Here is a 27,763-nt window from a genome sequence, read left to right on the forward strand (position 1 = left end):
TGCTTATAAGCAACAGAGAGACAGGGGGGGGTGGGGGGGGTGGGGACGGCGGCGTCAGGAAGGACGGAAGCGATTAGACTCCTTGAATAGAGAGCCATCCGGAAAGGCTTGTGGTCTCCAGATCGCACAGTTAACTCACTCGTCCTCATTACATGCGGCGGCATCTGTGAAAATAGCCGACTCTTGTACACAAGGCTGCTGAATGGTGGAGAGAAAGATACTGTAAGACATCCAAAGAGTCTTAAGTGGATGATGCCCGGGCTCAGCCGGTTCGGAAGAACATGCAGAGGGATTTCATTTTCTCAGTTAAGCAGGATGATGAGCCGACACATGTAAAAGAGACGAAGCCACACCCGCCCTAGACGAGGAGGACGCCGCTCAGGTATATATACACCCGAGACATAGGATCCCGACTACCAACCACTGGCAGATACGAGTGCTCACTTGACACCATCCCAGAAGTGCTCTGGACCTATCTCATAATGAGAGTAGGCTCCTGGCTAAACAAGTGGAAGGCCGTGATCTCTTCTTTACACTTTTTCAGAGGGACGTAAAGACTTCCCTCATTCTCCTTACTGAAAAAGACGACTCTGGATGGTTGGGAAACTTGCACGAGTGTATGGACACTGCGCATGTACGACGTTCACATTATGATCATGCAGTCCGTATTTATATATCTGAAGATACACCGACCATTGTTAGATTAAAGATACAACGGGAAGTGAAGAACAGAGAGAATCCAGAAGGCAATCTGACTCAGGCCCCTTTCTCTCTAGAAATCTATTGTACACAGAAAGTGAGCGTATCTTGGCATAAGTCCTCTCTGATACCTCCCGTGTGTACGGTCGAAACTCAGACACTCTTTCAATTTCTCTGGGTGTGTAGTCTTCTCATACAACTGTATGTATGTCGGTGTGTGTACATATATATGAATCGCGAAGACACGTAGGTACATGCAATGAGAGAAAGGGAAGTGTCTGGGGTATGTATGGATGGCAAGCTCGAGGGTGAGGTGCAGAAGTTCACCATGGACGATGCTGAAGAGTCGTGACACCTACGAGAGATGTTTGCTGTGCAGCTGAACTCGTCCTTAGGCTTGGGTTGTTTTGCCCGCCTGATGCGAAGAGTTCTGCGGCTGGAGATGGCGATAGGAAAGCCACTCCATGATTGATGCGAGAGGAAGACTCCTCAGCTTCCCTTGTCTGTACAGACCCTGCCGCATGTTCGCGTTTGCTTTGAGATAAAGATAGAGAAGAAGGAAAGCTATTATGACTAAAACTGATAGGTTGCGCAGCCTTGTGCTGCGGAAGAACAATACCGACCCCGCCTGCTGAGCCCGTCTGGGATGACGACTGTAGGAGAGCGAGGGCTGGTGAGACGGCAAGGAAAGACGAGAAGCCGCATGTAGAAAAAAAGGATAGAAGAAAGACGGTCCGGATAAGAAACTGAGAAAGGAGAATTTCTCCTTGGTGAAGAGAAACTGGGGAACAAATCATCTTTAACAAAGACATGAAAGCGAAACGGCAAATAACGGCCGTGTGCGTTGTCTGTCTCTACGATTCCGATGAATCACTTTCCTCCTAAGAAGAACCGAAGGTAGTATTCTCTACACCCGGCCGTTTCGCTGTGTGGGCTGATCTTGCTAACGTACAGAAGCAAAGAAAGGAAAGATTTGAAGAAAAAGAACCAATAAAAAGACAAGTTAGGAAGTGAAGAGACAACAGAAGAAGAGCGTTCCACGTCTTCTGCAGTGGTCTTCTGGCATCTCGCTGTCTAGACGCCAGCTGGACGTACAAACTACACGCAACACACACCGAGGGACGCGAACACCAACGAAAGAACGGTGTGGTGTGCAGCCCGACAGGAAAAGTAGGGACGAACGGGGGATAACCAAGAGAAGCACGGCCCCGGTCTTGTTCTCTGCCTTTTTTTTGTCTTCTAGGACAACCAGCGTTGTCTCCGCATAGTACATGTTAAGTGAATCTACTAGAATTTCGTGGTTTCCATACCTACTCTCAACAGCCGTTTTAACAGAATGGTAGGAGGGAAGAGAGACTGCGGCTGCAGCCAACACCACGGGGGTCTTGAACCAAGCAGAGGGAGACCAAGCAACTCTCCACCTCCTCGGCTTCCTCCTACGACCGACTGACAAGGCAGCAGTGGCAGCGACAACATCGGGATCGATCGTCGCGTACTTCTGAGACACACTCTACTGGTCTTGTGGTAGTGGGGGCAAGGGGGTTGAGGGGGAGGGGTACGGGGCGCCAAGAAACACAAGCGAAATTCAGAGGGAAGTTCTGTAGTCGCTTAATGCATTAGTAGACTTATGGCTTTTAATGGGATCCTAGATGAAGGTGTTTCTTGACAAGAAGCGGAAGAGATCCAGAGCGGGCTCCTTTCACGCCGCTCCACTCACCAGCCTTCATTGCGAGGCAGGTGTGTGGGAAAGAGACACGTCAAGACAGCGAGGGTTGACGCGAAGGAGACAGCAGGCCTCCATAGGTAAAGGCTGTGGCCGAACGGTGGACGAGGGAGAGGAAGCTCTCCCTGGGTTCATTATAGCGATTTTTCAAGCCCAAAATGGAGAGTACATACTATAAAAGCAGACCAATGAAAAAACACCTAACACGGACTGTCTTTTTCCGTGGACGCGCTCTATAGACTGGTGAGAGCTACCTCTTGGCAGTTATCATCCATCGACTGAAGGCTTTTCTCGAGTACGTGCACAAAACAGCGTCTCTGCTTTTGGCCCTTCTATCGTGAGCGGTGACGGGAAGGAGGGGCATGTTTGCTTCTTCTGCTTTTAGTTGACACTTGAAACAATCGCAGGAACGTCAGTTATTTCTATATGCACATATGTCTCACACAGGGACATCTGCATCGGTCTGTTGGAGCCGTACTAGAAAAGCCCCAGGTACACTCGAAAGGAAGAATTCAGTTCACAGCAACACGGAACGCATGAACCTAACCGGCTATCCGAAACTTTCCAAAAGTGACATGTGAATGCTTCTGATAAAAGTATACATCAAAACGTCTGAATGTAATAATAGACCCCAGGCGCTAAGCAGAATTCTTCTTCAAGCGCCGGCCCAGCAACCAAACGTCCCTCGTTCTTTCTTCCGTGTACGTCTCAGTGGCGCCACTTTCGCCCGTTTCACCTGGGCGCCTCCACGAGAGCTGTTAGACTTTCTACAGATGATTCTATACGTCTGATGGGAGGTCTCGCTCGCCCGCGTATGGAACTTGTGAGGGGACGTTGTGTGTCCGACTCTGTTGCCTTTTTGAACTCCCAGCATGCTGCTGGCCTTTTTTTTCTTTGCTAAACTACTTCTCTTCTGCAGATAGAATCCAGCAGAAGCGGTTCGCTTAGAGAGACAGAGAGGGGTATCCCGTGATAGGAACTTCTCCCTCCTCCGGTTACTTGATTGATCGAAGACGAAGAGAGGGACACCCTACAGAGAAACCACTATGACACCTGCGCCTTCCCTATCTATCTGTTAGTTGGTGTTGCTGCTTGTCTGGTACGCAAGAATACTCCATGGAAATGCGATGAAGACGTCTGTCTGTGATTCTGAGCTCCTTCAAGAAGAAAAAACTGATTCCAAGAAAAAAAAGCACGTGTGATAGGCCGCTCGTATTGAAAAAGAGAATACAACCGAGAGAGAAACTTCTCTAGTCGATCAGCCGGTGAACGCTAAACATGTTCTCAATCCTTGCAACTGTAGCCCTCGCTTGTCACCATCTAGCGTTTAGCTGAAGCTGTCCTTGTTCATTCATTACGAAGAAAAGTTATCTACGAATCTCCGATTCTACCGAGCTTTGAAAGCTCCGAGTCTAAATCGCCGGCAGACGAAAAGAAAGAAAGAGACTTCACGGAGATCTCTCTCTTTAAGCTCAGTAGGAACCTCCGAACAAACAGAAGAGAAACGCTTCGTCTCTGGAAGGCACGACACTGCGCATGCAACGAAGACAAGCTCATCATCACGTACACCCACAACTAGACAGAACAAGGAACGCGAGAATCTTCTTCTTCTTCCTCTCGTTTGCGAAGAGACATGATAAACTGAAAAAATCCATTTACACAGCGAATGTATGAAGACACCTCTACTTCATCTTCTCACGAACTCACTACGTGTCCTTGACTATCTAAAACGAATCAGCGAGGATCTCCCCCTCTCGGCGGCTCCACCGGCTGTCTTAACTTTTTTACAGACAACTTCAGGTCTTGCCCGTACGTCCCTAGAGACACACAAGCATCTATGTCTCCAAGAGGAATCGCTTGACACCTGGAAAGGCCGGGAGGCGGGAGGCAAATGCGAAAGGAAGGACAGAAGATCTAGAGAGACTTCTTCTCAAGTAGAGTAAGTGGCAATGCTGGTAAAAAAAGACTTATGTTTCCACAACCCGTTGACAACTTCTTCTTCACCATACATGAGCCATAAAAAGAAGCTATCTATAGTAAGATCAACATCAGCGCTCTTCCTGTGAAGTTCTTTGGACAGACACGAAGATTGAAGAATCCTACACCAAGACAGCTCGCCTATCCTCTCACGTACAGAGTCAGATACAGAGAAGAAAGGAGAACAGTAGAGTCGAGTGACACACTGTAGGAAACTAAGAGGAGGGACAGGGAAACCAATGCATGCAAGATACATCTAGACAAACATATAGTTATGTTGTGTGGGTAGCTAGCTAGTTGGCTGAATACACATCAACTTCCATACATGGGAAGTCTTTTTCCCATGCGTTGTACCCCGTGAGCTCATACGACAAAGAGAGATTTTTCTACCTCTCCTTTCAAGAGACGTACAGACACCCGGCTTTTCGAAAGAAAAGAAGCATCCGAAGAAGAAGCAACTGAATGAGATGGAGAAGGAAGGAGCGGCAAGTGATATGAAAGAAAAGAACAAACCTGGGATCACTCAAGGTTAATAAGAATCAATAGACAAGAGGAGATCTTCGCCAAGTCGATGGTAATACTCGTAACAGTAAAAAGAAGAAACGGCCTTTATGAAGCTAATCGAGAGACAGATGAACTCTCTCTATGACGCTATATGAAGAGACACAACACCGATCATTCACCGTCCCTTCTCGTCGCAACTCCGAAACAAGTGAGGGCCGCCCTCCTCTTCATCGACAACCCCTCCTGTAAACTTTTCTGTATTACCCTCCCTCTTCTGAGAAACGAGAGGAAGTGCAAAGAAGAACAAAGGCGACTGTGAGAGATGTGTCTCGGGATCAGTCCGAATGCATGAGAAGAGACAGATGACTCGTGGGAGAGAGGAAAGATAGCCTCATTCTTTGCATGCGAAGAAGTAACTAGTACAAAGATCTCGAAAGACCTCTCTCTTCTTCCTGCTCTCATATGATCACACCGAATGATCTGAGAGATGAGCAGGATTCACGAAAAGAGAGCAAAAAATCTATTCTTTCCTAGAATCAATCAATCAATCTCTCGCCTTCCTCGCGTCGACTATTCTTTCCCAGCAGTCTTCTCTCCCTCTTTACACGATACAGCATACGCACGTGGACTCGTGGATATGAAGTGGGAAAGAGAGAGACTCAGAGACTATATGTGTATCCTCTCTACCTCTATCCCTACACAAAGGGGCAAGAGAGCGTGAGATTTCCAGAGTTCTTTCATTCGCCTTATCGCCCCTCTCATGAAAAAAGAGAGGACAACGGAGAATCTCCTAAAGATCATGACTGGCCATCCCGAAATGACTACCACATTCAAGCTCATAGTCAATTCCATCATCTTCATCGGCATCTGCACCGGTCCGCATAGTAATGCCTTTACATGCTTGAGACCGCCCTGCCGCTGTTATAAGCCCTTTGTCGTCACACCTTCCTCCCCCTCTATGTCTCTGAGAGTCTTCTTGTAGTAATGCTGATGAGAGTGCGCCTATAGTACCTACCCCTCCGTTTCCTGTCATAGTAGCGCGTGGATCAGGTGTACGTATACCTGACGGTAGGGAGGTCGGTCCTCTACATGTACCTACGGCGACAGGTCTCATCTTGAGGTTCCCTCCTTGACTAAGAGGAGATGAATGTGAGCCTTGTCCTCCCCCACTCTTGCCTGTTGCGAATCCTGTGCCGACATGAAGCTGGAGACCATCGAAAGCTTTCAACAGAATCGATTCTTGTTGTATGGTTTCTTCATCTTCTTCAGAGGTAAGACAACTTTCATTCTCTCCCTTTCCTATGGCTCCTTCAGCTCCACTTTCTTGACCTCTCATTGCTGCCCTTTCCTCTTCTTGCGTATGTATTACCATCGCCCTAGCGACCATCTCATCACTTCCCACGATAGGCGATGACGGACCCGCAGCATCGGGGTTCTTATAGCCAGCTGTCGTCTCGAGGTAGGTTCGATTCCTATCATGGCTATTATTGTCATCTCTCTCCTTTCCAAAAAGACAAGGTCGATTTGACCCGTCTAACACCTGATTTCCTCCTGATTTGCTTTTACTCCTTATGCGGACACGTGTGGAGAAGTCTACATCATTATGTTTCTGTAGACGAGGGAAGCTCGTAAAGTTGGTGTATATACACTGTAACTGTAACGACGAGAGAGCAGATGATGGAATATAGGGTTGGAAAGGGCACTGCTTCAACCCTAGAAGATCATCTACCAGAGGTGAAAGAAGGCATGTAGACAGCATAATAACCCGTGTGGATGGAGGTAATGCTCGCTTCTCTGTATAGACACTTGGACCAGGTGTATATCCACCTAGTCTCCCTTCCCCCCTGCCGTGCAACGAAAGACTATTGAGAGCTTCTGTAGCTGCTTCAATACTTGTACAATACGATCCACTCTGCTGCTGCCCTTCTATAGAAGAATACAGTCCATCAGGCTGTACAGAAGCACCCCCTGGATAAAGAGACGGAGCCTGGTTCTGATGGTGGGGTCGTTGCATCACGGAAGAAACCGATCTATCACGAGATAGTGCACGAATGCACGCCGCTGTATTCTCGACTGCTCCTACGGTAACCGTTCTTGTTTCACACACAATGATATCGAATTCCCCATGTAAATGAACCGGAAGAACGTCGTGTTTATGCAACCCTCCTTGAGTAGGAGATGCTTGTGAAGGGGGTGTGCTAGATGAGGCACCGATCGAACTTCCAGACGAGAAGGATGAAGACGACGAAGAAGACTTGAAAACACATTGAGAGCATTCAATAGGAAGGCATTTCGATGGTTCCCCTACAAATGGTGCATCGGTGTCTAGTAAGACTGCAGTACTTGCCAGATGGGGTGGGAGCTGTCCATACAGTGCAGGTAGAGAGAGAATACATAGTCTAGGCGGTGGTTGTGGGGGCGGATAGGCAGAGCGAATCTCATCATAGGCATGTACACATGCTCCTATAAGAGTACCAAGTGTACAAGGTGAGAAGAAATCCGGACGTAATCGAAGCTGTGCTAAAGGAGCAAGTGATGGCTGTTGAGTTTCGCTTCCGGCTTCTTTTTTCTCAGGTGTACATACACCTCCCCCGCATGCTGACAAGACATCACGCTGATGTTGACCAAGCGTTCTCCCTCCCCTATCTCCACTAACAGTTTTCTCTCCGCTTGTATGTGGATTGTCTGTAGAGCTTCTATATCCTGAAAGAGATGAAGAGGATGAAGACGTATCACCGAAGGCTGAAGGAAAGAAAGGCTGACGGACTGCGGGAGGGGGCGGTGGAAGTACAGAGGAAGATAAGAAAGGAGATGTTGTCGATGAAGAGAAAGATGTTGTCGAAGGATCTGCAGAAGGCCCTAAATGCGGTGAGGTTTCTGGAGTTGATTGGAGAGAAGACTGCACCGAACGAAGAACCGATATACACGCCTTTCTCCTTCTTCGAGCTTCTCGATCCTCGTTAGCAAAATGTGTAGACAAAGGAGCCATCGATAAAGTAGGCGGAGGTGCTGTCATAGCTGTATGGTAACATAGAGAATAACACCCACTATCTATAAAGACAGTAGGTTTCTCACTCTTCTCCGTTCCATTTGTTGACGCTTCATTCTTCTTCTTAGTCATCTCTTCCCCCTCTTCCTCAACCTTCATCATATCCCCCCCTCCTTCACTCTTCGGAGGTTTGGTTACGGAGATCGCAGGTAAATCTGTAAGATCCATGATGCTTGAAGATGGGAGGTCTTTTCCTCCCTCTATTATGCCTCCATTCTCATGTCTTCCTGAGAAAGGAAAAGTTGACGATAGAGAAGATGAAGAAGAACACGCAGAAGAGGAAGAAAGATAACCCTCACGAGAAGACGAGAAAGAGCTGAAGCTTCCGTCGTCACTACAGCCCAATGGGGGAGCTTGTATCCCTCCATCGATCTGAATACTACGTCTTCTCTTTGAAGAAGGCCCTACCCCTCCAGATCCTACAGGTGAGAGAACAGAGAGATAAGAAGACGAAGAGGAATCCTCATCCTCTTGTCTATCTGCGTTGAAAGGAGATAGGAGACCATGGGGATCTTCAGATAAAGAAAGAGAAGAGCCATGACGCGGTGAAGAAGGCGTCGAAAAAGAAAAGTTTCTATTAAGAAGAGGAGCTTGAAGAGGGGGTGGATGTATAAGAGAAGGTAAGACCGAAGATGAAGATGATAAAGAGGAAGAAGAAGAATTAGACGAGACACCATCCTGTTGTGATTGGACCGCTTCATTTCGATGATGAGCTCCCCCTTCTGAACCCGATGCCCCCCCTGCTAAGCGTGATAGAAAAGGATTAGGAGGAGAATAAGCAAATGGATTTACGACGCCTCCTGAACTGTTGCCATCGATCATGCGACTCTCCCGTGGGACACGACGGCATCCTGTAATGATACCGCGCGATCGAGGAGTCCGCCGAGTCGAAGGCCGAAAGTAGCAGTCCCTCAAATTAAGGGCGAGAGGCGAGTCTGCTGCCATCTTGCTTCTCACGCAGGAGGAGGTGTCTCCAAAGCGAGATCTTATACCACCCTGAGAAAGAGAGATAGCCGGAGACGAAAGCGAGGAGAGATGGAAAGATGCGTAGTCACTTGTTTCGAAGAGAAGAAAAGAAGAAAGAACGGGTGGCTTTCTCACATAGACACACAGTCCTCTTTTTCGTTGCTACTGCACGGACGGGAGAATGGAATGACAGCATGACAGGGGAGTGTATGAAATGAAGGAGTATGTAAATCATCTAAGAAGGAACCATTCTAGGTAACATATTCAGAAAAAAAAGGCTCATCGGTGACAGGAAAGGAACGCAAGGAGACACCATTTTTGCCAAGGCAGCTCATCTCCGGGCACGTCAGAGCGCAGCGAAGGGAGGTACGTAAGATGACTGGGGTGGCAAAGAGCAACGCAGAGACGAGACAGCTGTTCGAAGGATAGATGTCTCGACTGCAGCGGCACGCCAGGACGTGAGAATAAACAGAAGATGTGAACTGGACGACACAGAGGGGTTCCTTCTAACAGCAAGCAAACAGAGAACATCAACAGGCACGGACAGCCGGCAGTCACAAGAGGTCTCCGTGAAAAAACCACGTAACGACAGCCAAACTGAGAAGGAGAAATGTAGACAGGAGGGGAGGAATTGCCAAGGACAAAAGTGAACTGGAGTTGCGACAGAAAAAGGACCGAGGACAACTGGGCGCTCTTCTGTCTTTCACTGACTCGAACACCGCTAAGTCGTGAAAACCTATACACATACAACTACGGCTGCCACTCTTGGTAGAGAGACACACACGGACGACACACTAAAAAAAAAAACGGAGAAAGACCGCGAGATGGACCGCGGACGGGAAACGCCTTCCCTGAGTGAAGTCAAACGGGCCTAAGAAGGGCTTGGTCGGCTATTAGCAAAAAAATCGCCAAGAAGAGGGAAAAACGTCACAACTGGGGTAAGGACGACAAAAACTCACGGGAACTTGGTTGAGAGAGAGAAAGATATATCACAAAAGCACAGTGAAAAGGATATTCGAAAGAAGAGCCGGAGAAAAGAAAGGCACGTCTGCCGGCTCGAAGCAATCAGAGGAACGAGAGGGGCGTCAAAACGGTCTCAGTTAGACCAACTGAGATCGATCCAGTTCACTACCCCGGCTTCACAAACAACATTAAAACAAAAAACGCCTGAATAAACAGGAAAGTTTCCAGATAAGAAACAACAACAAACTTCGTTCTCCCCCGTCGCTAGCTAATCAGTGGTAGGTCGCACGGAGGGGGGGGGGGCCAGGGATCCATTCCCCCCTCCCTGCTGCATACAGCCACAACGACGTGTCGTACACAGCGCCTTCCCCTGGGTTGTTCGCTACAGTTTACCTACTGCGCTGTCATTTCCCAATACACTTTCCGGTTGTATAGACAAACTTTTCTAACTAGCAAAAGTGTGTATAAAGTTGGTTCAGAGAAACAAAGAGTGTCGCAACGTCTGTTAGGGGCTCGGAAGTTAGAATGGACAAAAGCACAAGGGTTTGTCTAGTCGACACTGGAAGGACTAACTGCTCGTTCGTCTCGCTTCCTGCCCACGGGATGCCTACAAACGGCGTTGTGCTCTGTCGAGTTTTCTTTGATACTCTTCTCTGGAAATCTTTTTTACCACCGGTCTCTCCTGTTCACGAAGCAAACTGAGTCTCTTTGAAAATTGCAAGAACTGTTGTCTTTGGCCCCCCTCAAGCAATGGCATCCTTCCCTCACGTAGTCTGTCTGTTGCGTTCTCCCTCGGCTGTGGCGCGGCCTGAGTGACAGTCTACGGTGTGACACCAGTGAGGGATGCCCTGGATTGAAGTGGTCGGCATGTCCCATACACACATTTGCTATGCGCCCTTTCCCATATGAGAGAGGACGGCAATATACGTCGGTGGCAGATTCGAGCTATTCCGGGGGAATAGAGTCACTCGGGGACTTGCCTTATCACGGCTCCTCGGAGTATAAATCAGTGTTAGTTGCGTTGTGCAAGAAACAGAAAAACACCCTGGTGAATGAATAGCTCACGCAGTTTTACAACTGGACATTTCGATAGCCAGAGGGGGAGGGACACGTACAGAAGGTCAAGGGCGGCAATGGAGGACGCACTTAGCACCTGTCCCGTTATTGACTGCACGACAGACAGCGAGGAATTCAATTGTCTCTCTTCTTCTGCGAAAGGGTTTCATGTTCTCTCACCGAAGGAGTACTTCTGTCACTCATGAGCTACAGCAGAGCCCATTACGAGTATCAGAACTTACTTTCAACAGATGTATCTTCTTTGGTTCCTTGCAGCCCTTCCCCACTCTTCATATTTGGGGTACTTGGTGGTGTGTGGTGATGCGCTGTGGCGAACGTTGGCGGAAACTGTGTGACTGAAGACTGGAGTTGAGCGACATGTACTGATGGTCCGCTCTAGTAGAGAATGCATCCTTCGGTGCCGCTTGACACAGGCGCCAGGACCTTTTCGCCAGGGGATGCGGACAGAGAACGGGAGGGCTGTCGGGTTGGAAAGGAGTTGTTTGAGAATGAGAAGGGTGACGGTGCACTGGGCAATTGTGAAGTCCGTGGAAAGCGCACGTACGAACAGAGGAGTGGACGCAACCGTCCTTACGGAGAACCAAGTAAACTCCGTGTGCCCGCTCTTTGAGTTTCCGCCTGTGCACGTTGAAAAGGTATTGCCATGTGTCCTCTGTCCAGAACAATTCGGAGTTTGAGCGCTCTTCCGTTGCGTCAGGCGTCTTCTGAACGGGTATTCTTAGTGGGAGTTTTCTCAAAGAAGCGACCCGTGCCGATCAGCCATGCGAGCAAGTGAGGCAAAGGCTACACTCTGGACCACCATATTTCCTTCATTTTGAACCGACCGGCCATTTGTGCATTCCGTGGAAAAATCCGTCTTTTTGTCAGGGCAGAGTTCAAGGGTTGGCGCGTCGGAACCCGCTGACTGCCGAGTTGTAACACCTGCCTTCCAGCGCCTCGGGAGGATTTCAGAGTGCACTGCTCTGTTTGGTTCTTGTCAGCCAGGGTGGGGTAGCTTCGATTCTCAGGAGTGCAACGACTTATACGGGGCTTGGGGGCCACCGGACGGGGCTTTTCTTTGGGGCTGGACCTCGAGCACACCCAAGCGAGAGTGACGACACTGGCAGGATGCACTCGTCACGGTGACTACACGCTCCTCCTTGGAGAGATACGTTACGCGATGACCCAAAAAGAGCCTTTCTCGTGAAACGTGTCTTCACCTCCCACGTTTGGGATAGAAACCTGCATGCTGTCTCTAGGAAACCGGTTTGGCGATGCGGTCTCTGCGGAGAACGAGAGGCCGTCTGCACCGCCGGCTCTTCCCAGCAGTCTTGCAGTCGTGGTCAACAGAACGAGCTGTTTCTCAACAAGAACAATCAAATGGTTCACCTAGACTAGCGCATCTTGTCCATAGAGTCGGTCGAGGACAATACGCCGCAGAGAACCCCACTGCATAGTTCAGTTTTAGAGGCTCTCGCACCGGAACACGTTTGTACACACGACTGCACTGACTACGACTATCTACGCCTGCAAGGCGATTACCATAAAGTGGGATTCAAATGCCAGTTAAACCAGAAACCGCCGATGCTCAGATGCTTCTCCGGGGACGCTCCACCAGTAGAGGACGAACAATCCACATCGGGGGGCGCAGTGCCTCATGTCGGACTCACTGAACCGCTGAACAACATAGTCCCGGCTCCTGTTAGCAATTCTTCTTTTTGTGAAGAAACGACGAAAGGTGTCCCGATCAACAGGAGAACAATGCGCAATCACACACAGGCACTCGCAGACAGCCAGCCACTCACGTTATCCTCTGTTACAGGGCGCACGGTTGTTGTTGGTCACCAGGACTCCGCTAAGTGCACGCCGAGTGTTTTGGAGTTAGCGGGCATGGCTTTAATGCGGAATTTCGCTGCAGGTATTGCAGTGAGCATCTGGGCGCTCTAAAACCGGACTCTACTCGAGGGAGCCCGGCTGAGGAAGCGGCTTCTTCGTCGCACCCTCCGTACACCTCTCGCTCTGCGAAAAAACCACCTCTCCACATTTTGGAAGGTAATTGTGGCTTTGTTGTGTTAGATTCCCCAACTTGCACCCGTTAGGCTGTCTGTCCTCTTGGTTGTACTCTACGACACTCGCTAAGAAGCCGGCGCGGCAGCCCACCTCCTTGTAACAGCTTGCTGTTTCGTTTGTGCTCCATCTTCGCAAAACAGCCGTAACACACATCTACCTACACATGTCCCTGGTGTTCTTCTCGGGGGGGGAGAAAGAGTAGTAACTGGTCCAACGAGCAGGCCACCGTCGCTAACGAGAAAGAGTTGAAAGCTAAGAGCCACTACTAGCTACCTGAAAGTTCTTTCGAGTGGCACCCCACGAGTACGAGGCTCCGGGAGCCATGCTACAGTTGTCGAGCGAGACATGCACCAGATGTGACTGTCTCACAGCGGAGAAACTCGTACCAACACTCCTCCCGTGCATGTCACGTGGTGTTGTTCTACCAAAAGCATGACGGAGACACCAGCTGGCGCAGACTCATGAAGTGCTCCTTCGAACGGCCGCTCCCATGTCCCGCTAATCTATGCGTAACTTTCAGCTTTTCTGACTCCATACAACTCTGAAGTGATTTCGTGTAAATGTCACGCAGCTGACGGAATCGGAACCCTTCCAGCGGAAAAGACGCATGAAAGGAATAAGTGGCGCCGTAGTGAAATCAGACTTGTTTTCAGTCCACGGATCAGCTTTCCTCGCACACTCATTTGATAGTTCACTCCTATCACATTCAAACAGAACACTCTCTGGCCTTTGTCTTGGTCTCAATGAGGGTCTACAGTTCCAGTCCGTCTTACAGAAAGGAGACCAGGTGTACAAGAAATCTTCACAAACTAACAAGGCGATGCATGCATTGACAATGAAAAAGACCAAAAAATATCTGGCCCGCCCGCCTAGTGGAGTGCTGACATGTCTACGAGCGCCTACGAACGCACTGACACGCCTCCGACTACGGACACTACAAACGACTCCGCCGTTGCTGGGCTTTTCTGGAGTCTAAGCTCTGACATCTCTCAGGAGGGTCACATACAACAAACAGGGAGACCGAAGACAAGAAGAAACACCTTCCTCGTCCTAACTGGGAGAAGCTGAGTGATCCGAAGGTTTTTGTCTCGGGGCTGGCGCCTCTCCGGAACAGGATGTTGCACCACCACATGCTCCCAGGGCATGGCTATCTAAGAAGAATCGCGATAGCACTAGGGGCGCCGGGAGGATTCCCTCTAAGGTGATACCGGAGGTCCGTCGCACATGGTGCAGCGACCAGCCCCTGGATATTCTTTCTCGGAACCCCTCCACAAGAACAAACGCTATAACTCTTTTTAGTACGTGTCAGGATATTGTAGCTATCCTCTTATATGTCCCGACACAGCACGCAACAAAGAGCGCGACCGGGGTGCCTTAGTCTTCGCATACCTACTATGAAGAGCGTCAGAAGGTCGTACGAACTCTTTTTATCGAAGAAAACGCCCCTCTATCCTGAACTCCTAGGAGCACCCGCCATGTCGCGAGAACAGAGAAACGACCCTAGTCCACCGGATGAAATGAGTGTCGTTCATATGGTACTATGTACGTGAGCATCACCCAAAGCCATCAGGGTGTACATACACCAGAGCCTCCCCCGAACACTCTGCATCAGCGAATGCTTCCTGTTGATCCCCTACGCTAGTGTATGTATGCACGGAAGGACGCACGAATACTTAGACGTATGTATGCACATATGAATATGTATGCGTGTGTGTATGCAGATAGGCATGTATGTGTGCATGTACCTTCCGTGTACTGGCTTTCCATTGTAGACTTCCACAGGAGCAGAGCCAGACACTACCTGCTACTTCTGCCTCGGCATCCCCTCCCTCCAGCAACGAAAAGTTCTCTATAACCTCTCCCACCCTCTCTCACTATCGCAAGTACCTGCAGATACTGTAACGCTACGGTGAAAACTACAGAATGAGAAACCCCATTAAAAAAGGCAGACAGAGATTTCTCTCCACGTACAGATTCACAAAATACATTCCTTCCTTCTCTTGAAAGAAGGAGTCTTTCCCAAGCAGCCACGCTTCTCAAGAGGCACCCGTCCATTCTAAGTCCGCCGATATACGCCAATTGTTACACAGAGCTCCTCTCTCTTGAATACTCTATCTCCCGTAGACTGCGAAATGGCCATCGCTACTTTATATGATACTCAGGACTTCTCATGTTGAAAGACTTTCTTCCTCCCCCCTTCTTTCCCTCTGTTGGACGCTGTTCTTGTCTTAGGATTTCACAAGGTGTATATACACCGGAAGCACATTGTCAGATCTATAAATATATATATGTATATCTGCGACCCTCTGTGAACTCAGAGCGGAGATGTTTCTTCTCTTCCACTATAGCTTTGCACTTGACATTGCCTTTCCTCAACAGTCTCTCGATTCATTTGACAGAATGTTTTCACAAGGACAGAGGATCGAGCTACTAAGGAACTCGAAACCCTCGCTTCTTCTTTTTCGTTATCTTTTTAGTAGGAGAAAATCCACAGATGCAGACGAACGGACTGGGACTGTAGACTTCAGAGGAGATGCAAAGGGCGCGAAGGAATACAGACGGGGGAAGGGGAGGAGAACAGTGAGATCTGCGACGTTGTATGTATGAGTGTGTATGTATATGTATGTAGTAGGGATCGGCGGATCGGCGCTCCAAAGTTAGTGAACAGAGTGGTCAAGTGATAGTCGGCTATATAGCGAAGAGATCTTTATGTTTCTTTCCCCGTGAATAAAACACTCAAGCAACTTCTCTTCTTCTTCTTCCCGCTCTTCCCCGTTGGATGAGCGCGAGGTATTCAGCCGTTGGTCCCTACACACAGATAACGATTGCTTGCAGCTGTTTTCACTCCTACGTCAACTACTTTCCTCCTTTGTAGGCTTCCCTCCTCTCCGTCAATAGCAGTCACCCATAGGCCTACTAACTGCCGAGCTCCCGAGAAAGAAGAAGAGACGAGATCAGACATCACCTCTACGAAGTCTTACGTTCATCTGGACTCGATATCCTGTGTCACCACAGCACACGAAAGAAAAGAAGCGGGTTGCATGCAATGCAGCTTTTTCTTTTGCGGATGCGTGTGCATGCATGCGCAAACACATCATCAAACACACCCAAGAGAATCCATTCATAGGAAAGATGATGACCACCATGAACTCTCCTTCATCCACTTCTTCGTCTACCAAGCTATGAAGCTGACTTACTACTACGCCGACTACCAAGCTATGAAGCTGGCTTACTACTACGCCGACTACCAAGCTAATCAAGGACACCTAGACTTCTTTATCAACAGCATACAGAACACCCAGCCAATTGTTCCGTCCCCGCAGAGAGGCAGGGGTGATCCTAGACGGACAAATCATCGATTAAGACGTCGAAGAGCTTTGCGCTACTGGTTCTTGTCGAGCTTCTTGACAAGTACAGGTACTCCAGTCATCTATCGATGCTAGGAAAACAGATACATGTTAAATGATGAAGAGCAGAACACCCCCGTTTTAGCTATCACTGCATGCGACTGTTTCTATCAGAAATATACTTTCCGTTCGAAAGCTGTTTACATAGATCGTCTTGCAAAGAGTGCTTGTCTATGCAATATAAGCTTAGAATGCCGAGGCTCTCCACGCTTTCATTGCCTGCGTGCCCGCCTGGCAACCCAGTACTCGAATACAGTTGAAGATATACGACATACAAGGACACAGAGATACATATAGATAGAATACAGACATAGAAGTAGACTAAAGAGCGATTACAAATAGATAGATTCACAGAGAGATGGATAGGTAGAATACAGAGAGATTGACAAGTCTCCTAAACAGGAAGGAAGAAATCGTTCCCCGTATCTATGGTACTGCCTGATGCCTTAGAAGGAGGGAAGGAGGTATGCCGATGAAGTCTATCACAATGCGAAAGAGACGAAAACGGAAACCAAGAGAAATAGATAGATAGATAGATAGAGAGAGAGATAGATAGAGAGAGAGATAGATAGAGAGAGAGATAGATAGATAGAGAGATAGATAGAGAGATAGAGACACATGAGCATCATTGTTCTTCTTCTTTTTGTGTATACCGAAGTTGCGTATTCTCGGGAATCCTAGGAGATGGTCGGAACTCTTTCCTCGGTCTTCGATGACTGCGTCGATGAAGAAGAACAACACGAGGAGCTGTCGGAGGAGAAGTTCTTTCATCGCCAACGATAGGTGAAGTGTATTCACTATCTTCATAGTTGTGAAAGGCATCTGTGTGTACTCCTCCTTCCTTTTCTCGATCAAAAGATGTAGAAGAAGATCGTCTATGTGCCACACACTCTTGGCTTTGCCTCATCAATGAAGTCTCACCACCCGACTCAGACAATCGATCTGTATCGAGAGAAGTAACAGGATCTTGAATATCGATTGACGATGGTCCCAGACTACTGCTGCGGCCATTCGCCAAGGCAAGCGATACTTCCCTGGGGAGAAGAAAAGAAAGAAGAAGAAAGACGCAAACGAGAACGACATGTGTGGAGGAGAAGTAGAGGAGATGACAACTACCTCCACAGAATCAGAGGATGTGTAAGTAGAGGAGAGACAGAGGTTATTCCTGAAGATAGACGTCGTTTTCGTCTTGTAGCTATCATCACGGGCATGCAAAGAAGGAAGAATAGAGTGATCCATGTACCCAGACATAGTAGGTCTTCAGAGAGGCGTTTGCACATCATCTATGCGGGTAGAAGGGGAGATATCTCTCTTGTGACTGTGTGTGTGTGTGGACGTCTGTATGAAGAAGGGCAGGATAAAGATCGGCAAAGAAGAAGAGACCATCAGCAAGAGGCAAAATAAAGAAACCGAGAACATGTTTGGAGTCGTCCTTTCTGCTGTCCCTTTAATTCGGCGACAAAACTCTTCTTGATCTACTGCTCTACTTGGTCAACGAGAACCCCCTAGGTACATCCTGTAGACATATCTCTTCACTATACATGCATGCACTGACTTGTACACATCAAACCATACATGCACTCTCCTATAACCTCAACAAGAATCCATGAGATATACACATACTTCATATATGTATACCTCTCTCTTCTTCGATCCCCCCAAAAGTATATCTAGCTCTTGCTTCGCCACGAGTCATTCATCTTTACACAGATATACATCCATCTCCATAGAGATTCCTACATCCCTCTTCATGCATCCACACCACGTCTCATGCATGCTCTCCCATACCTTATGAGTTCAGCCAATTCTGCGCGTTGTCTTGGTTGGAGAGTACTAGGCGTCGTTGAGAGACGTTGATCTTGACGAGAGAACTCAGGAGGCCTTCGAGGTTTTCTTTGCCATCCGCCTCTATACCAATATCTCTGAGGTGCCCTTCTTTCTCTTCTATGTCGTCTTCTCTCCCGTTCTTCTCCCCCCTCTCCCTCTTCAGTCATGACGGAAGTGTTCTGTGGTGGATCGATCTCTTGATGCGACGAGGATAGCCATTCCAAAGTCCGAGTCGTCGGAGTCTTTGGCTCACCCCCCAAGATGCCATCTGCGATCATCGTACGAGGATGATGCAGGTGAGAATGACGGTGGTGTCCCAGGGGCGTGCTTCTCTTCTCTTCTTCTTGAGTCCTCCCTCGTTTTGTCGTGTTAAGGCGTCCAGCTGTCACCTAGAAAGAAACAGAGGAGATAGTGAGAGAGGAGGAAAACCACATGAGAAGAGATGTCTCTCTCACCAAGAACGGAGACAAGAAGAAGCATGGCTGTTTGAAAGAGAGAAAGTGAGGGATGTATTCAGAAGGACATGTCTAAAGAAAGAATGCGGAGAGACAAGGAGAGAAAGAGCAAAATAATGGAGAGACAAAGTCTGCTATACACACTGCTTGACGATGATGATAATGATGTGAAGATACGAGTGACGACCAAAGAGAAGACAAGCGCAAAACAGAGGAAAAACGGGGGACACGAATGTATGAATTTGTGCGGATATGTATGTATGATTACGTATGTATATATATGTAGACGTACCTATCGGTACGTATGTGTATGCATGAATATGTATGTGGTAGATGCACGTATGGATATGTACGTATACGTATGTATGGAGACGTACGTATCTGCATATATGTGTATGCAAGAATATGTATGTGTATGTAAGAATATGTGTGAATACGTTCGTAGTAATAGCAGTGAGACGTGAGAGGGAGATGATACTCGGAAGATATCGCCCCGTGTAAGCCCTATAGAAAAGAGGCACCAAAGAAAGGAAGAGCCGCAGAGACAGGCTCGTCTCTCTACATACACAAGAGGACCTCTTCCTACCTCCTTAGTCTACAACCCTCTCTCCTAGCCTCCCTCTGTCCCTCTTCAGGGCATCAAAAAGACTTCCCCAGTCATCCACAGAAAAGCAGAAGACTCTCCAGCGTAAGGAAACTACCCAAGATAGTAAGGCTGTGAGATAGCTATACAAAAGGAACTTGACTAGCATTGACAGACTTACTATATCTATGCATATAGTTCGATATACATATATATATATATAGATATCGGATGAAGTGTACTGTCTCTATGGTACCGGATGCACTATACCTTGCGATGAGCGGTACGACACAACTACGGACGTTAGTTCATAGAAGCAAGTGAACTTCCATCCAAATAACTTGCCAGACGGCGACTTTTTCAAAGGAAAAAGAAAAACCGTCAAGCAAACACATCAACACTGACATCCATCCATCCATCCATTCCCTCATCATCGCATCAGGCTCTTGCTCCTTCAACAGCGCTCACCCCCCACTCTCCCTCTCTCTCCCCTGTTTTGCCTCCTCCGTCTAATATTCGGAGACGAAAAACGAAGTACGTGGACGGTGAAGTTGTAAGGCAAGAAGGTAGGAGGAACCCTCCAAGACATGAGAGAGACTTTATGTTGTCGAAAAGAAGAGTATCCACACCAAACCACCATTTCCGAAAGCGCTAGAAAAGAAGAGCCTCATTGGCCCCCGCCTGTCTCTTCAAAAACTCGAATGAAATATTCCCGTCAAACTCCTACTACTTTGCGAACACCTCCTTGTTGACAGGAAAAATACCGGCGATCGAAGAACACCAATCAATACAACATACATATACAGAGACAGATGTACATACACCATGAAGTATATATACGTGTCTATCTGTATACTACAGGCTGTATGCACGTGCAGTATAGGTATGAAGGAACTGGATCGATCATCCACACTACACTCTACGAAGAAGAAAAAGTAGCTCGTAAAAGATATTCCTTAGTGACGGGATAACCGAAGAATCAATATAAACATGCATGTATGGACAGTATACAGAAGATCGTCTTCTATATAAAACCTACATCATATACCCCTACTATAGTGAAATACAGAGAGATATCTGACGAACCAGCCATCTTTCTTCAAACAAGCAAAAACTCGCACGTCTCATCGACAATAAGAAGTACCCCCCTATTAAATTCATCTACGAGAAACGACCTACACTCTTTCTCGACCCTCAGCGCATCTTCACTCTCTCTCTGTATGTCTTCTTTGTAGCTGTGCATCTCTATATCTATCTCTCTCTTTACAAAAATGGCGAAGAAGGAAGAAAGGCAAACTAGAGAGAGAGATTAAGAAAAATTGCAACCCCTCTCTTCCTCCTCCTCACCTACCCTTGAAGAGAAAACAGCAATGAGAATCCGACTCTAGCAAAGTCTCTCCTCTCTCTGTCTCTCTCTTTTTCTTTTCCTATCTCCAATCTCCTTTCCTTCATGACCACCATTAACCATCCTCTCTCAACACTGCGACAACCTTCTTCTTCTTTTTCTTCTCTCACACACCCTCATAGCATACCTTCATACATCATCACCATACGTCATGACCTGCCACGGGTCAGGGGTCTTCACCTTGATAACTCTTCTCCATTTATGACAGGCTCGCCAATACGATGGGCAGGAAGAAAGACATACATCTCTTATCCGTCTCCCCGTCTCTGTCTCTCTCGATTATGAATGGATGCAAGAATATCTCTGGACGAAAGCTCTTTACGTACACTCCCGTAACAGCAGCAGCAGCAGTGTGTACACGGCAAAAATCTCACAGAGAAACAACAGTCGGACAGATAGACATGCCAAGGAGAGACACTCGGGTATCCCCTCCACTAAAAATCCGACCTTCTTCTACTAATCTTTCTCCCCCCTTCTCTTCTTCGTCTTCGTCTCACCACCAACATCTCATCATCTTCATTCACCGATCTCCTCCCCATGCCCATCCCTTCCTATCTCTCTATCTATCTTTCTATACCTTACATACATTCATGTATACACATATAGTGACATGTAGATATAGCACTCTAGAGCTATGAAAGATTCCCTCTACTGAAGTGATTCGAGAGACCCCCCGTAGAAGATCTTCCCCTATCACGAACACCAAGAGATAGAAAAGAACACCGTCTTCCAAGTGACCACTGCTGGATGTTCTTTTTACAACTCCATCATTCATTCCTTCTTCTTCGCAAAACTTCATTACAAGAAATCGGCGGGAGTGACTCGTGAAGGTGTAGGCCCTGTCCCTCCTGCAGCAGCTTCAAAAGACGTTCCACCTGTCCCTGTTGGTGTGTATGTCTGATGGTGATGACTGGACGTATACGCTTGTCCTGTGTTAGGGCATGCTCCTTCTTTTCTTACGCGTTCTTCATCTGCCTTCTGCGCAGCTCTGTATCAAGAAAAAGACCCAAAGAGAAGGGGGGTGACCAAGAGGGAGAAAAACGATAGAGCAATCCATCAACGGCATTTTAAGAAGAACGTCGGTCTCTAGATTCATCACGTCAACTAGAAAAGATTTCTCTCTCTTTTGACAAAGGACGTCCCTCGTTAGGAGTAAAGTGAAGGAGCGCCGCCTAAATGACGAGGTGTAGATCGAATGCTTGTAAAATGATCTCTCTTTCATATGGTTTACATAGGTGACAAGTACGCATTACTTCACCCTCGTTATAGCAGTCTTTCTCTCTATAAAGACATGCAAGACATGTCTAACCCAGACATCATGAAGTATAAATGGACGGATGGCCGACAGGCACATCCTGCAGAGGTAGGGAGAGATGCGCCGCGTCTGGAGAGATACGTATATAGACTGATATATAGGGAACATCTGACTGTGAATGGATGGATAGTCTCTAGAGGAGAGACAGCACCATACACGACTGACTATCTATCATACCTCATCAGACGCGTTAACATTAACACACCCGTCTACATAGTTACAAGAGGCAATCATCTGCCTAGTATAACAAGAGAGCTAGCACTAGGTGCACTATTACATACACTGTACATGCATATATACATATATATATATATATATTAAGTATGCAAAGGATGCATCTCAAAAACAGACTCTCCCTCCCTCTCTGTGGAACACTCCTTATCTTCCTCTGAGCATACAGGAGTGGAGTTAGGAATATATCGAGATATAGATACATGTATATAGATATATATAGATATATGTAACTACTAAGAAAGTACACTCTTTCCCCCTCTGCCAAGACCCACTATGTACTCAGGTATCCCCTATGGACATACAGATATATGTATATCTATCTATAGGTAGGTATAGAAGAGGTCTCCACGGCTATTCCTGTTCACTGCAGCAGTAGCTGCTCTTATTGTCGAGGGGACGAGAGCTTTGAATAATTGTACGAAGAAGGTGGGTGAGGTGAGACAAAGACCCTCTTTCGTGATCTCTCTACATATATATGAGAATGAGAGACACAAGTATTCTACACTAAACCTCGCATGCCAACTCCCTCTTTCTTTGTAGTATGCTTTCATTCTGTTCTGTTTTCCTCCTTTCAAAGAGAGACAGGTGTCCTTTCAGTCATCTTCTCTCCACCTGTAGTAGACCACAGGTACGTACAAATAGTGAACCTGATACATACATTTATATAGACAGATATATGGTGTAGAGTATACCTGACAAGATCATATATAGTTATCACACATGTATATATATATATATATATGATACATAGTATACTTGACACGACCATGTATATCTATTTCCCTATATATGGAAGAGATTTCTAGTATGCTTGGCAAGATGATCCCTTCATTCTCTTAGGATTCATCAAGTGTTGAGGCCTTCCTTACTTGATGAAAGCGTCTTCCATAGTTCTCAGGGCATCGACCTTCTCATCTTTGTGTTCCTTCTTATGATCTGCGGCTGCCTGCTGAAAGATCTTTCCGAGCTCAACTAAAGCCTCTGCCCGTCGTCTTCGTGTATCGATATCTACACTCATGTCCTTTACCACCTGTCGCACGCACACGATAGCAATCCATAAAGCACCACATACACCTTCGGAGTCATCTTCTCTTCCTCTCTTCAACATGAGAGAAAACAATAGAAACTTCTACCAACCAGACTACCCAACATGAATACACGCATCTTCACGTACGCATTCACATAGCTATCTATCTATCTATCTATCTAAGTCGATGTGTGTGTCTGTCTACATCGAAGAGGCGGACAAGGTTTCGGCGGTGTTTGATGCGTATTGCTGGGAGTATAGCAGAGAAGAGACACATCAACACTTGTGTACATACACTTCAACTCCTGGTGATGTCTGAAATCTCCACATCTTCACGAGATCTCTCTCTTTCTCTCTCTCTGTTCTCTGTACACACAGACGTATACATATAGACACCTCTTCTTCCACTCATTCAATCTATCTCTTTCATATACGACGCCCCAGGTGTACCACCAACATCAATACCACTTGGCTTGTACACATATGATCCAGTCCTTCTTCTTCCTACTACTACTACTACCTATCCTATCTGAAGCAAGCGTACATACATACATACATCCAGATCGTATGTGATATATATAGAGAAAAGGATGTCTGTCTATCTATAGAGAGAGAGGGAGAGAGAGGAAGAGTGATTTGAAGTAGGGGGGTGTCTTACCTTTTTGGCTGCAGCTCGAACAGTAGTTTCCACATCCATTAAACAGATTTGCAGCATCGTCTCTAAGATCAAGGGTAACGTCTCTTCGAACTGCTTCATCTGTCATCAACACACACCCCCCCCACATCATTCTAGCAAGGCATGGGTGCTGTGTATGTATGAAGAGATTTGATGAGGCAGCCAACCTCCATCAAGTATGGTGTACTTACACTCCACTACGCACCTATCCACCATCGCGCCGTATTCCTATCTGCTATGTAGACACACTGAGAGATAGATAAAGAGATAGATAGATACATAGATTAAAGGTAGATAGATCGATGGACAAACAACTGTTTCTAATACTGCTATATCATGCACCACATACATATACACACAGATCCATAAGCACAGACAAATATATATCTATATATAGATATAGATAGATAGGTACATATGGTGATAGGCAAGACAGAAACAGGCAGATAGGAGAGGAAAGAGAAGAAAAGACAGGAAGGCTGTAGAGATTATGATGAGGCTGTCGGGGCGAATACGCCTGGATAGACTTCACAGAGAAGAAAGAAAAAAGAAAGACACACTCCGCTCCACCCACAGCCTTTTACACAATCCACCACTATGTAAAGGCATTCAGATACAAAAGATCTATATCTAGACTCAAGGGGACATCAAGATAGATCGATGGATAGACATACATCCATAGCCCCATACAACTCCCTACATAAACCTCTCGGGCGTAGACACACACACATAGATATATGAAATTACGTATATAAGCTGTGCATGAACTAAGATATATATATATATATATATATGTTTATCTGTCTCAAACTCTATCTTCAACAGGCCTTGTCCCTAGGACCACCACACTCAACCTTGATAAGCTTCTCTCCCCCCTGAAATACGTACATCTTCTGCGGATGGAAGGTCATCTTTTTTATCTTCTTCTTCTTCCTTCTTCTGAGCTTCCGCTGCCGCTTGTTGGGGGTCTTCACCCTTCTTGCTTGCCGCTGCCGCAGCTGCCTTGATCTTTTTCTTCTTTTCTTTTTCTTTGTTCTTCTGCCTTTTCACCTCTTTCTGTTGAAGCTGACGAGCCGCAACAGCCGCCTTTACAGCGGCATTCGCGGTCTTCCAACTGTTCCCCATACTTCTCCCTTGCGCTTGCATCTTGGCGTATCTCCCACCTAAGCCTAGGAAGGTGTCTAGCTTGCCTAGGTATTGAGTAGCGTAATTCTCATACGTCCACCCGATCGCTTCTACGATCGCATCTCCGAAGGATGACTGCAGCCATACATACCCAAGCATGAAGAGACAGAAAAAGACAGATTACACATTGATAGATACATTACGGATAGAGAAAGAAAGATGAATGATAGACTGAAGAGAGATTAAAGATAGAAAGAAAGTAAAGCTAGATAGGGAGATTGAAGATAGATAGATGGATATACATGAGTAGATGGATGTATGCATTTTCCAGACAAGTAGAGACAGGGGTGGTGGGTATGTAGCGAGGCATGGATAGGAACTGAGACAGGGCAGAGAGATGAACGAAAGACAAGAAGAGAAACAAAAAGATGAGAGAGAGAAAGAAAGATCTAGCGAAGTAAAAGGACAAAGAGAGAGAGAGGAAAGAGGAAGCGAAAGAGCACGACAGGAGATACGACACAACAGCAGGGGAAAGAGAGAGAAGAAGATAAGAAAAGCAAGAGCAAGAAAGAATGAGAAGTTCATTCCCTATGAAAAAGAACTCGTTTAAGAAGAAGAAGAAAAGGACGGAAAGAGATGCGTTGACTATATGTCTTCTATGTATGAAACACATTATCTTTCTCTTCTTTCTATACAAAGTTCTTTACAGCAGACATGAAGCACATTCAACAGGCAAGTCAACATAACACCTCAGCTGTCTGCTCCCACGCAGACAAGCGACAAGAATATTTATCTGTAATCTATCTATCTGTTAATCTATCTATCTCCCTTGCAGCAACACTGATTTCCGTATATAAACCGAACGAATTGTCTACCCCTAAACACTAGATTGAGTACACGCGAGAGTTCATTCATTGAAATGATCGACAACTCCACTCTAGGAAGGCATCGCATGAGAATTAAATAAGAAGAGAAAGAAGAAGAGATTTCCTCACTCACGAAATACCCCTACTCTCTCTCCCCCTTTCGCAACAGCTTCAGTCCTTCCTCCTCTGAATCTATTTATCTATCTTTAATCTACCTATCGATCTATCTATCTATCCCTTTTTCTTTCACTTCACATTCTTCTTGCATCTGGTAACTCCCCCATACTCCGACCCGTCTTCTTCTACTCTCCCCTCTTCCTCACCCCTACACACTCCAACACTTCTTTCTTTCTTTCTTTCTTTCATTTTCTCCTTACATGACAGAGTTTATCTGCTTGTAGGCGCATTTTAGTTCTCCATTCATTTTCAGCAGCTGCGATCGCCTCAGAGTTGAGAGTCTTCCCCGACGAGCCGTTGCCGTCTCCTTCTGCGTCTTTACTGTTGCTATTGTTACGAGAGGCTAACTCGACAAAAGGAGCTATACGATCTCGCAGAGAAAGAGCTAGCTCTACTTCACGCTTCTGCTGCTCGAAGGCGAACATCTCATCGCTGACATTCTCTGGCATGTGCTGCAAAGAAGAACAACCCGAGAAAACGGAAACATAAACAAAGAAAGATGAAGAAAGAAAGATGAAGAATGAATGGAAGAAAGAAAGAAAGAATGAAAGAAAGAAAGGAAAAGGAAGAAGGAGAGCGATACACATATGACTGGAAAGAGAAAGAAAGAAAGAAAAGAAGAAGAAGAGCTGCATCACTGTTGACTTGGCCGTTTCTTCAGGTTCCTCTCTTGGGTAGCAATGCAAGGTCATTACCAGTATTCTTCGTCACTCTCAAAAGTTTGTCTCTTCCCTGCTCGTGAGAAAGAGCGATTAGAAAAGGAATAGAAAGAAGCGTACACAGACTTCAGACATACACAGATAGATAGACAGACAGATAGATAGATAGCTGAATAGATCGACTGAAGACACAGACAGACTGATTGACAGACAGATACAAACCGACAAAGAAAGACAGATAATATAGACAGATTGAAGATTAGGGTGTAGACAGATAAAGACAGGCGGAACAGATGCATCTATCAAAGACGGATGAATGCAGGAACTTATAGGAAAAGACAGACACGCCATGAAATACCTCTGCTCTTTGCGATCTGTTTGATGTATTATGATCTATCTACCTATCTCTCTTTAATCTATCTATCTATCTCTCTTTAATCTATCTACCTATCTCTCTTGATCTTTCTTTTCCCCTCTCTCTTTCAATCATCATCGTCATGCTTTTCTTTCTTCTTCTTTTTTCTTTCCTGTGTTTTCCCTTCCATTTACCTTAGCGTCTTTATCTACCATTTCGACGAACATGGCCATTTTGAGCTTTCCGATATACGGCTCGAGTTCTTCAGAGCCGAAGAGCATCATGAAGAAGAGAGAGCTATCAATGATAGGCATGTCTTGGGCTGCTGAAGAGCCATACTGATCATACTGGAGCCTTCTATCTTCATCGCCTAAGACTTGATAGGCCTCGCCAAGCTTCTGGAACTTCACCTTGGCTTCCGGGTCATCTCGATTCTTATCAGGATGAAATTTCCGTGCAAGCTTGTAGTACTGTCTTCGAATTTCTTCTTGTGAGGCATCCGTGGGGACCTCTAAAATTTCATACAGTTCTTTATCGACAACTTCTCTCTTGTTTGTATCTTCATTACCGCCGCTGCTATCGCCACCTTTCTCTCCATCTTTCTTCGAGTCGGAAGGAGATGAGCCTCCCCCCTGGTTCGATTTC

General features: G+C 46.6%; 5 protein-coding genes across 5 annotated transcripts; 1 reads left to right on the forward strand and 4 right to left on the reverse strand.

The window, feature by feature from the left end:
• Window positions 1–1,060: 1,060 nt before the first annotated feature.
• CSUI_004693 (uncharacterized protein) lies at window positions 1,061–2,037 on the reverse strand (the record flags this gene model as incomplete). Its single annotated transcript, XM_068064878.1, has 1 exon — window positions 1,061–2,037. A coding segment is annotated over exon 1 (450 nt), but the record flags the coding sequence as incomplete, so codon positions are not given.
• A 1,784-nt stretch (window positions 2,038–3,821) lies between these two features.
• CSUI_004694 (uncharacterized protein) lies at window positions 3,822–10,108 on the reverse strand. Its single transcript, XM_068064879.1, has one exon. It carries the CDS (start codon window positions 8,895–8,897, stop codon window positions 5,694–5,696), a length of 3,204 nt encoding a protein of 1,067 aa, XP_067923143.1. The 5' UTR covers window positions 8,898–10,108; the 3' UTR covers window positions 3,822–5,693.
• A 166-nt stretch (window positions 10,109–10,274) lies between these two features.
• Window positions 10,275–12,089, forward strand: CSUI_004695 (uncharacterized protein). The gene has a single exon (XM_068064880.1). The coding sequence runs from the start codon at window positions 11,324–11,326 to the stop codon at window positions 11,633–11,635; it is 312 nt and encodes a 103-aa protein (XP_067923144.1). The 5' UTR covers window positions 10,275–11,323; the 3' UTR covers window positions 11,636–12,089.
• Window positions 12,090–13,635: 1,546 nt separating this feature from the next.
• On the reverse strand, window positions 13,636–18,630 carry CSUI_004696 (cam kinase incomplete catalytic triad). The gene is made up of 3 exons (XM_068064881.1): window positions 18,203–18,630; window positions 17,068–17,448; window positions 13,636–16,008 (listed from the first exon to the last, which is right to left on the reverse strand). Exons 1-3 carry the CDS (start codon window positions 18,517–18,519, stop codon window positions 15,975–15,977), a joined length of 732 nt encoding a protein of 243 aa, XP_067923145.1. The 5' UTR covers window positions 18,520–18,630; the 3' UTR covers window positions 13,636–15,974.
• Window positions 18,631–19,553: 923 nt separating this feature from the next.
• On the reverse strand, window positions 19,554–27,763 carry CSUI_004697 (uncharacterized protein; the record flags this gene model as incomplete). The annotated part of the gene is made up of 6 exons (XM_068064882.1): window positions 19,554–21,672; window positions 23,103–23,263; window positions 23,919–24,017; window positions 24,825–25,196; window positions 26,305–26,556; window positions 27,313–27,763. Coding segments are annotated over 6 exons (1,524 nt in total), but the record flags the coding sequence as incomplete, so codon positions are not given.

The sequence above is a fragment of the Cystoisospora suis genome, assembly GCF_002600585.1.
Source record: "Cystoisospora suis strain Wien I chromosome Unknown contig_2233, whole genome shotgun sequence".
NCBI lineage: Eukaryota > Apicomplexa > Conoidasida > Eucoccidiorida > Sarcocystidae > Cystoisospora > Cystoisospora suis.

Excerpts from the sequence above, each read along its gene's own strand:
- CSUI_004696 (XM_068064881.1), bottom strand. The coding sequence starts at position 18,519 with ATGATCGCAGATGGCATCTTGGGGGGTGAGCCAAAGACTCCGACGACT. Across the intron at positions 17,449-18,202 it reads GAATTGGCTGAACTCATAAG|GGAAGTATCGCTTGCCTTGG; the intron begins GTATGGGAGAGC and ends TCTTCTCCCCAG. Across the intron at positions 16,009-17,067 it reads CCCGAGAATACGCAACTTCG|GATATCGAGTCCAGATGAAC; the intron begins GTATACACAAAA and ends GTGGTGACACAG.
- CSUI_004695 (XM_068064880.1), top strand. The coding sequence starts at position 11,324 with ATGGTCCGCTCTAGTAGAGAATGCATCCTTCGGTGCCGCTTGACACAG.
- CSUI_004694 (XM_068064879.1), bottom strand. The coding sequence starts at position 8,897 with ATGGCAGCAGACTCGCCTCTCGCCCTTAATTTGAGGGACTGCTACTTT.